This window comes from Arachis ipaensis, chromosome B06, assembly GCF_000816755.2.
Source record: "Arachis ipaensis cultivar K30076 chromosome B06, Araip1.1, whole genome shotgun sequence".
NCBI lineage: Eukaryota > Viridiplantae > Streptophyta > Magnoliopsida > Fabales > Fabaceae > Arachis > Arachis ipaensis.
The window spans coordinates 125,237,195-125,248,755 of record NC_029790.2 but is presented as its reverse complement, the minus strand read 5'-3'; the positions used below and the strand labels follow the sequence as shown (position 1 = coordinate 125,248,755).

General features: G+C 32.6%; 1 protein-coding gene across 1 annotated transcript; it reads right to left on the bottom strand.

Moving 5' to 3' along the window:
• LOC107605294 lies at nucleotides 4,186-11,039 on the bottom strand. The gene is made up of 9 exons (XM_016307131.2): nucleotides 10,678-11,039; nucleotides 10,104-10,170; nucleotides 9,926-10,003; nucleotides 8,355-8,407; nucleotides 7,784-7,867; nucleotides 6,449-6,501; nucleotides 6,293-6,357; nucleotides 6,119-6,177; nucleotides 4,186-4,688 (listed from the first exon to the last, which is right to left on the bottom strand). Exons 1-9 carry the CDS (start codon nucleotides 10,906-10,908, stop codon nucleotides 4,599-4,601), a joined length of 780 nt encoding a protein of 259 aa, XP_016162617.1. The 5' UTR covers nucleotides 10,909-11,039; the 3' UTR covers nucleotides 4,186-4,598.

Sequence of the window (11,561 nt, the reverse complement as noted above, 5' to 3'; positions counted from 1 at the left end):
CATGACGAATTAATTTTTAGCCTGCAATTTTTTTATGGCTCCAACTCTTCTTTCTTAGCAAAGTATCACCAGATGTCCCTGACAGTGATGATGAGAATTATGTTTCGGTCATGGATTTTAATTACTTTGTTTTAGTTTGGCTCTACTACTCTTGGTCTCTTGCACTTTTTCCTCTCTTCCCATATTTCCTTTTTTTAATTTCTTATAGATTTGTTTGTCGTTGCGGTTTCGTTTTATCAATATTCCTTTAATAAGCATAAAGAATTAGTTTGGGACTAGTATTCTCACCATGACGTTCTAGTACGTGATAAATCACAAATCATAAATGCATGAATTAACACACATCACCTAATTAGTAAATTCATGTGTAACCGCAAGATTATTAACACACATCAAATTAATTAAATTAAGAACCTTTTACATATTGTTAACCTTTTCTAGTGAGTTTCATCTTAATTTTTCCAGCATCCTTGTTATTATTCATTCTATCTTTTAAAAAGGATTACCAATCCCTTAAGTTTTGCTTGCTTTTATTAATTATACGGGTCATTGTATTAATTGCTCATAAATATTTACTAGGTTTTATTGAAACAGGCTAACGCAGAAAGCGTGAGAACGTAATTAAGTAGTATTGTTGATTGCTTAAAGGAAGATCCACAATGTGGAGTGGAATCTAAGGTTGCGTTTGTTTTTAAGAATAGCATAGAACAAGACACTGAGAACAGGATAGGATAAGATACTAATGGATAGAGATACAAAATTTTGTGTTTTTGTATTCTATTTAGTGATAAATTAGAACAAATTATGAAAATTTAATTTATTCACATTTTTTTCATTCAAAAAATTTGAAATGAAAAATATAACAATAAAAAATATAATTACGAAATTAACAAGAATAATGAAAGAAAAAATAAAAAACAAATTGTGTCTCTTGTTAGTGTCTCTGTGTCTTTCCTGGGATGGACACAAAATACACTTAATGTCTCTGGATACATTGTCTTTGTCTATATCTCCTCTGCCAAACACAATTTTATGTCTTAACATCCTTGTCTCAATGTTCTGTCTATGTAAACAAACGCAACTTAAAAGTGCATTGTGCATCAAAGCCAACAAATCCACCTGTGAACTATAATATGTGTCATAACTAACTGACTAACTCAACTTTGTTAATTAGAAAAAAGAAATTAACATATATAATTTTTAATAATAATGTGGTTGTTGTTACTTGTTACTCACCTTTTAAGTAAGCAGATACGACTCGGTCAACTCTGATGTGCTTCTAAGTTGCAACATTGAGATTCTGACACACTTACACTGGGTGTGTACCGTTTAGGCTGGCCACTTAGATTCTCTTTTTTTTTTCTTTTTTTGTTCAGAAGATTCTCCTTTTCATAATTGGTTTCATGATATTATAATTGAATTTCATATATATCATATCTAAAGAGCACCAATTAAACAAATGCATCATGCATGTGCTCCATAAGGTCATTTAAAATAATTATAGATGTACACTTTTAATTTCTTCTTTTTATATTAAGTAGATTTTGTTTTTTTTTTTAGAGCATTAGAATAATCCCAGAACCTTTTATGTACCATTCAAGTCTAATATATATTATTAGAATGTTTCTAATAGAATTATTAAGCAGTAGTTGATTTGATTACTTTTTTAATTTATTTGCGAATTTTATAATTTTTAATTGTGTCAGCGTATCTGTTAATTTGTAATATTTAGATTTAGTTTGAATATATTGATACTAAAAGCTTATTTATTCTCACATTAATCATTACAAGCAAATTTCTCACACAATATTTAAATGGTCATTTAAATTTTTAAACATAATTGGTTGACGGTGGTGGTATAGCATGATTTTACACAACATAAAAAACTAAGAAATTCTAAGTACTAATAATTTTTAAACCACTACGTAGTTAGCAAATGCAACTTATTTCTACTATTCTTTTTTAATTTTCACAAAAATAAAATATTTAATAGGTTTTTATTTTACAGAAATACTGATGTGATAATTTGTGTTGATATGCTACCAACACATAACAACACTCAGTCAATCTTCAATGACACATCAGTATAGAATTGTTACGTCAAATATTGTCTCAATGGTATAATTAAAATATATTGAAGTGTTCGGGTAAAATTGAAATCAAACCCAAAAATAAAATTAAAAAAATGTAAACGTTGAGTACAAAAATAGGATATATTATTCAATATTTTTTTCTAAACAAAAATTATATTGATAATATCCTTAAAACATATTATTTTTATTGACATGCATTTTAGTACAATAACATTTTTTATTAAAAATAAAAACTGTAGTAAGTACTACATATTCTTCTCAGAAAATTATAAAAAATATTTTGAAAATATAAGACTTTATTAGATAAAAATAACTTAGATATCTTTAAAGCCTTCAATGACTTTCTAGTTTTATTTATTGAGCAATGCTATATAACTAACAATACTTATCATTTTTGTCTAATAAAAATATTTTTATACTAAATTGAAAATCCTAAATCCTAAATCTTAATAGCATAAAAGTAAAATATTAATCCAAAATATTAGCTAATATTGATAAAAAAAAATATTGGTATCCTAATATTTTTCCTTTTTTTCCCCCTCTTGGGTGTCTAGTTCGGAAAATAATTTATCCAAATAACCTATGATGGTGTTGACGATTAATTGTGATGAGGTTTGGCTGACAGTAGTTCAACTAGTGACAAACATTGTAGTAACGAGGTTTTTTCAGTGTAGTTGTTACTGATGTACAACACATAGAGTCTAGTTAAAATTCCTTTGTTTGAAACTAATTTGAGCTGGTCAAGCGATTAATTCATTCGTCTCCTTAAACAATTGTTGGGAGTTTGATTTTCACTTTATGTATGGAAACTCATTAGCCAGTAGCAAACCCTTAAAAAAAGCTCCAATCCGCGATGAACGTCCTTTACTTATCAAATTAGAAAATACCTAAAAAAATCCTTTGTTTGGTCTAGATGGCAATGTCAAGGAACAAGAAGGTCTAAATGCTAATAAGTTTTGAATGAAACCTAAAGTTACTAAAAGGAAAATGGGGAGAAAAAAAAGGGGGAGGGGTCTATGAAGCTGTTTTGCTTTTCTAGGGATGTGCCTAATGATTAATGCTAAATAGAGAAAGAAGATATAGTTGTGTTGAACTGGTGACATGACTATATATTGATCTAGTTTGTGGCTGACTGGCTGTGTTTCTAATTTTCTATTGGCAAGTACCCCGAACATCATTCTTTTGGTAACCATTGGAATTTTAAATGTGTGTCTAAATGGGTATCCTAATTTCACAAGCCCATTCATATCCATTGCTTAATCATACTACATTTTAGAATATATGCTTATTTTGTTGATAATTCTCTCAGGATTTTTGAGGTATGCCTTGCCCGTACCTAATTACTGCACCCCTTTGCCCAAACTCAATGGTCAATGAGTCAATGTTATGGATTTGGGACGGCCTAGAACCCATAACAAGATCATTTGAATCGCAAAAACTGAAACCTGTTGTAAAACTTAAATATTTGCACTGCAAGGCTTGGTCTAGTGGCAGTTGTGTATGCCTTGCTATTGCTAGAGTGAATCAGAGTTCAAATCCTAACTATGACTAGGACCTGGTTATATGAATATGAAATTCACGGGGAGGGAAGGATGTGTGTGTTAGGGGTGTATGACCAAAAAAAGAAAAAGACTATTTAAGGAAGATAAACATATTCAAACCTCAAATAAACATACCCACCACATATCATTATATTGCTCCTTGATTCGGTTTATAACAGATTTCACTTGGTAAAATAGGACTTGATCTGTTGTAACTTGTAAACTTCTAATCACACAACTTACAATGATCAAACATCAAACTATATTAACGAATATGATAATTAATTATTGTGTAAAAGTAAAGCTACAAGAACAAAGTTAATAAAATATACCTCATTGAACATAGGGCACTACATAAAACTACCCAAAATAAGAACGAAATTGAGAATAGCAGCATTGAACTAACGATTAAGAGTAAACTTCCCATTCTTGGGTTCATTAATTATATCGCAATGTAGCTGGCTGAGACAACAGACCACAGTGTACTGGTTTAAGTTTCCAGCATCTCAATTAAAGCCTGGCAATGTAAAATTTAAATATTGCAATATCTATATCTTAATGAAACCGTATTTAAGGTAATTCACATTCACTTGACCAGAAAGTTTGACAAGTTTGAGTGTGTTCAAGATTACACATCAATCTGCATTATGCTTTCTCATATGTATACAAGCCTGAATGCGTTTCACTTCGGAGACAAATTTTCCTATAGCAAGTTAACAGCAATCCCTTCTAACTTTGGGCATGAGGCCTTCCCCCACTTGTGAACTTCGGAAATAAGATATTGGAACCAAACAAATAAATAAAAAATAAAAGAAAAAAACATTGATGGTCTCATTCTCATACACATCAAACATGGTTGGAGGATTATATTATTCCTAATAAAAGCTAGAAAGATCACGGATATGATGGTCATTCTCAGAAAACTCAGATTGAAGTTCAACAAAATAATTTAGAAAGAAGGGTTTTACACCGAGATGCCATAGTTGCTAATTTTCGAGATCTCTTTTGTCAAGGACTTCTTTTCTTGCTTTGCCTCAGAAGCAAGTTTGGAAACCTGTAAGCCAGAGAAAGAAAGTTCAGCATTTTGCATTAACTAAGAATCTTTTAAATCAAAAGAAGAGAAGAGATATCTAGCTTTCTAGTATCTCACAATGTCTGACAAGGAATGACCTCTAAAAAGATAATGAATTTTATACCAAATAGATGCCAAACATCTAATCTTATTCCATAAACTTGTTTGTCTGAATTTTTTATCAAGTGGAAGTCCATGCAATGCTAATAATAAATTATAAGAAACACAACCAAAAGCTCCTTTTCGAAGCCCGTGAAGGGTCACAATGATGCCAATGTAGTATTAGCCAAAAGTCAAAGTATGGGTCTTGGACTTGGACAATGCTGTAGTGAGCTCACCTTGAGTGAAATTGGTTATAATTAGGACAAATGAAGAAATGCCATTACTAGATTACACAATGCCATTACTAGATTACACAAGTCCATGTCCATCTAAATGAATACCACAAATTGAAACCTATCGTCATGCTCACTACTATCGACATGTAAGAGGGAATCAAGGAGCATGATGCCATCCTCACTAAAATTCTGGATGTGGTGATGCCAACCGTTAGGGGTTTTGCCACCTTAATTGTCATTCCTTTTCCCAACTATATGAATATGCAATCGTATGTTGATATCTAGGTCTGAATGTCTCTGTTTTTAAGCTAAACCATTAAATTAGTTTGTACTAATCTCAAATTTTCTTGCAAGATAATTGGGCTCGACCCATCAGGTTAAACCAGAGGCCTATAGTGCACGTTTGGATTGATGGAAAGTAATGAAAGCAAAGTAGCATGTGATTTAAGGGAGCGGAATAGGGCAAAACGAGTGGAATTTCACTCCACTCCATTATTTGGATAAAATGGTCTTTCACCTTTGACACCGCAAAAGGTTTCAATGGAATTGGACGGAATCTATCCATCTCAAACAACTCCATTCAAGCATAATATTACATATCCAATTCCCATCTCTCTGACTCTATTTCACCTAGTGTTGTCTGTTGTACGAAGAGTTACACTTTCCCTTTATAAATGGTTACAGTTGTAGATAGTTGGATCAACATGCTCATGAACTCGAGCCTTGATAAAATTAGCACAAAGTAGTTCCTGAACATTGGAAAGGCTCAGTCTCCCAAAATTCTAAACCATAGTTCTAGCCTCCATAATCAATATTGTCCTTCACCTCTTAAATATAGCATATATCCTCGAGAATACAACAAAACTTCATTCCGTCCCCAAATTACTGAGGACTTGGTATCTAACTTTTAGTTTTTATTTTTCTATCAAAGAGGTGTATCCAATCACTATCTACAACTTTTCCAAATTATGCATGATAAAGAAAAATAGGATCTAGATTTGTTCAATGTCATTTGATGGATTACTCCGGGCACAAGAAATGCTGAGATGAGATTATAGCCAATAGAATAATTACCTGTGACCTAAAGTGAGATGCATCTCTTCTAGGAAGTTCTCCAAGAAGATCTTTCAAACCTAATGCACCAAAATCATGCGAAATCATCAAAGGCACATACACTCATATCACCATAATTGTTAGATCTTCTTTCCTAATATTCTTTCCCAAATTAAGTATAATATTATACCATACCTCCTACCCGTCTTTCAATTTTATATGCAGACTGAATCACATTTCGGATTTGCTTTCCTGCGTGTCTAATATAAAAATATGAAGTGTGTAAGTAAAAGATATAGGCATATAAATTACAAAACGAATGTTACATCTACTCATCTATAAGTCACCAACCTCAATTTTGTCCTTCCACGTAAGAATTCCTCTTCTGCGTGTAATGCCCTTTTCTGAAAACAACATAACAAAATACCATGAATACCTAAATAGCAGTCACTAAAAAGATTATGCCATGAATTTTATTATCCTTCCTACTCATGAATACCTAAAGCTGACTTTTGCGCAAAGTCACAAAGGGATTAAAGTGTTGTAGACAATACTTACTGGTAAACAATCCTGAAAGAACTTTAGTCCAGACACAAGCACACGGAATATGAGAATGAATAAGTAACTTAGTTCTGGAATATAAGAACTCCAAGACACTGACCAATCAAACAAAAAATATTGAAGCATTTTACACAAGGTAGAAAAGTCACAAAGAATTGGAACGTGTTTCTTGACCAAACTCCCAAGAACACGAAGACATCCTCTATGATGATATCATAGGCAGCAATGATAAAAACAAGATGTATAACCGACACATGTCCTCTAGCCTTATCTTACCATATGCTCCAAATTCCCCCTGAATAATACTGCTACGAATTGATCAATACCTTTGTCTTACAGATCTACTCCCCTTTGTATATATTGACAAATTAAAGAAAAAACATGAGTGGCCTTGTTAAGATTTTGAGAGACTTGTTTGGTTTGAGAAAACTTTTTCTGTTTTCATTTTTAATGTTTTATTTTCAATATTTTGTGAAGAGAAAAGTGAACAGAGAATAAGAGCCTATTTGGTTTTTGTTGTTTATCTTCATTTTCAATGTTTTCTGTTCTCATAATTCAATGAAGAAAAAATAGAAAACAAGAAAAATCCTAATTTCTATTTTCATCTCTTATTTTCACTTTTTCCTTTGCAAAATCTTAAAAACAAACATGAAATCACAAAGTACACGAGCCCATAAAATCCAGTTTTCTATTTTGTTCCTGTGTTTACTGTGTCTCGAGAAAATCCTCACATTGAAAATCAAAACAAAAAACGTAAATACAAACCAAACAGGTCCTAGCACTCTCCTAGCCAAATTTCTATTTTCCAATTTTCTGAGATACCCCCCTTCAGCACTCTCTCACATCTTATATAGATCTAGCCACCTCATTTCCCATGCCAACTCAAGAGAGTTGGTTACAAATATTGATCCCCAATATTCTTTAATGCTCTATTTAACCATTTGCCCTTTCGAATGCTAGCCTTAGCTCAACATGTTTTAGTCTTTCAGAGGCAGGGGCAGAGTTAGAAACATTACAAAGGAAGCCAAAAAGATCTAATACGCATAGAAGCACAAGATATCACAAACATGTAATGCAAAAGATGCTTAAAGTTACTCGATTAGAACTGATATGAAGCATTTTTACCTCCAACTTTTCTCCTTCAGCCTTTAGAAGATCAATTGATTGGCGCAATTCTTTCAATTGAGCACTAGCTCTGGAAATCAAAGCCTGGATACACAAACAAGCACCAAAACATTAATTCAGCTAATTGTTATGAAACATTTCATGAACTTCACAATTCCAACATAATGTTTTATAAAATAGTTGGTGGCTAGTCAATAAATGTTTGAAGCACATTTCAACTAAGAGATTGCTTTTAATAGTGATATTCTAAGGCTGTGCATTTTATATTGAATTTCTAATTCTCTACTATTTTACCTAAATAAACTTAAATAAAGGAAATTCCAATTGAACTATTTTCCTCAATCCCCTCTACTCCACTTTTGTGCTTAGAATGGTAGTATTATGTCCTTGATTCCATATCACAAGACAACAAATTTGATCTTGTATTTACAAGATTCTAACAAAGAATATAAGATATGCAGAAAAAACGGTTAATATCCTTGTGGTTACATGTATATAATTAAATATAAATTGAACTCAAAATCCTACAACTTTTTTCCTCTTCATCAATTATAATTAGATCAATACTCACCTCTTCACTGACAAAAAGACGCAAAGTGTTGTAATACAAGAATCGTCGAGGCCCTACAAGGCAAACAAATTTTAAGACAATATTACTCCCCCTAATCGACTAACATTTTGAGTAATATAGAACAAATTCAATAGCATTGCCTCCAAAAAAACATGCAGCAGTGAAACTGATATACATATAACACCAACAACTTAATCCTTCAACAAAGAAACAAAGATTTATGTGTCGGCCATAATTTTAAACCAATAAACTGTATAACTTATATTATGACCACTAGTGGATTAATCCACCTTTTTTAGTTATGTTATGGTTTAAAAAAAATTAATGTGAAATTACTAAAGATGGTAAGTTCTTTAGTCTCGTAACCAATGGTCTTGAGATCAAATCCTAGAAGAAATAATTGTTTCTTCTTAAGAAAAAGACCAAATAAGAGAGACCAAAGCATATGAGTGGGAGACCAAAGAGACCAAACCATGTACTCCAATTTTCTTTATATATATAGGTATACATTACATGCTATATGATGAATAAAATATCAAATAAAACATTTAAAAATTGAAATGAAGAGATCAACTTCTATGCACTAATAGCGAAAGATAAATTTGCATTGACATCCCATTACAATTTAACACATTACTGATTTCCATGGCATACTTTAAATATCCATGAGAAGAGAAAAAGAGTGAGGTGGGACCAGTGGCTATATATAACATAGTTGCAGTCTGGCAATTCTATTATGGGAGTGAGAATTGAGGAGGATTCAGTTAGAGGAGAGAGAGGAGAGTTAGCATATGCGGAGGGTTTTGAGAATGAGGTTAGGCATTTTGGATGGTGAGGAAGAAAGAAAGCAGGCTCTGGAATGTCTGCCATTTTTATTTTTCTTCATTACTTTTTCTTTTCGTAAATAATAGAAAAACACATTGGGAAATTGGGTGATAGCACACTGTTGTCATTCCATCTCCTATTTCTTTCAGTATGCCCTTCTACTATTTCGCTCATTCTTGATTACTCTTGACACCAAGGTGTTACACTATTTCCTCCCCATGCCTCTTCTCAAGGCCACCTTTGCTACTCCACCATATCCTCAAAGCAAATAAGGGTTGAAGAAACTTCCAGTTTCTCAACCGCAACAGCCAACCAACACACTGATTGTTGGTAATGAATTGGAGGATCATCTCGCCATTCCAGAAGAAAAAGATTGTGGTTTTAAAAATTAACAGTAATATCTTAATATAAGTACATCAGCAGCAATATTAGTTACAAAAACCATTTCAGGCCTGTGTCATAAATCAGGTTATAATCAACCAATAAAGGATCATATACAAAGTTGTGAGAGAGAAACACTGCTGCCAGTGCAAACATAGAAACAAGCCAAAACGCAAAATAAGCAATTCCTTTTGTCAATTTCTATCTCATATTGTGAATTGTTGTTCATACCATTTAGTATTTTTGTAATTTAACTTCTAAAGTATGAAAATGAAATAGGCGATGAGGTGTTAACGCCAGTGCTTGTACAAAAAAACTAATCTCTAAAATAGACCACATTCATGAAAACAAGCACAGAATCTTACTTTTAAACGCCAAAACTCCCAAGACAGCAGTGGTCCCACATGTAATCAGTGGATGTGAAGCAGCAACAAGAACACCCTCTGCAATGGAAGATTAACAAATAAAAGCGTAAAATTTAGAAACTTATCATAATGGAAACCAAAAAAAGCCTAATCTCAGTGCATAACTAAAATTCCAAACCTTTAATCTTTCCAAACATAAGATCCTCATAAGCATTGTACTGGGCCTTGACATCATCCAAAGCAAGCTACAATCCACATTCAACAGAAATTCAAAAAGATATCAGTTTCATCAGAATAAAACTAAGACAAATCTTTGACCTAGTTCAAATGTTCAATTATTTACAAAACTACAAAAATTCATCACATTGTCAGAAGAGCTAACTACACTAAACGAACGAGCAAACTAACACAACACCAACACTTGATCGGTTGAAGTGGCAGATACTCATTTCCCTTAATCAGTGCTCTAGGGTTATCACGGTATGCAAAAACCAGTGTTCGGAAAGTTATGCCTCCTATAAGATCTCAAATCCTGAATAGGATTGCTTTCAATTGGAGCATTCCTATGGTTTCACCCATAATAATAATACTAACAATTTCAACAGAAGGTGTCATGTGAAATCGAATTCGGTTGTGACAAAATAAACTTCCCACTGTTTCACTGTCATGCACTATCTTCCCCTGAATTTCAAAGAAAATAAAATAATCTGGTAAACCAACGAAAGAGGGGGGTGGAGGAGATATTTTTTCACCAAGGTTTGTTGAAAATGAGCGGAAGAAGTTGAGCGGATTTGAGAGAAACGAGAGTTTGAAGCGTCGATGGCAGAATCGATGGCGTCGTTGAGAGCGGCATGGTAGAGCTGGGCTTGGCCAACAACGTAGTCGACGAACGGCGTCGTTTCATTGAAAGCGGGAAGGGAGCCACTTGTGCCAGGCGAAGGGAGTGGTACGTCGGATTTGGATGATTCCTGAGGTGTCGCCATTTGCAGTGAAGGTGATGATGAATCTTTGTTCCTTGCGTTTGTGTCCCTCTGACCACTGTCTCATTTCCCCCCTCTTCTATTTACGTTCTTCAAATATTGACCTGTGGATTCTAAGCTCAGCCATCCATTCACTTTTCAGTTTTCACCCCTTTTTTTCCTTTTTTTTTTTTTTTTTTACCAAAGATATGAAGACTCGAACCCGCAAACTCTTAGATGAGTATGGGGAGATTATGTTATTTGAGCTAGGCATAAATTTGAAAAGACAGGACACTCAAACCCGCAACCTCTTAATTGAGTATGGGAAGTCTATGTCATTTGAGCTATTACTCATTGCCCCCTTTTTTTCTTGTTTTTCATTTTGTGTTGAAAATATATAATTTACGAACTTTTTAATTCGAATACAGATATTTGAATTTGTTGCAAGATTGTACTAAATATATTATAATTTTATACTGTATACATATTAATCAAAACTAAATCTTTTAAAATCATTAAACTAATAAAATAAAATAAATGTATTTTTCCAGATAATATTTTACACTAAACTAACATTTATAATTTATTCGTTTTTAAATATATAACACCAAAATACACTTCAACTAATAATTATTAAATCAATTTATAAATTTAATAATTAAAATACATTTACTGTT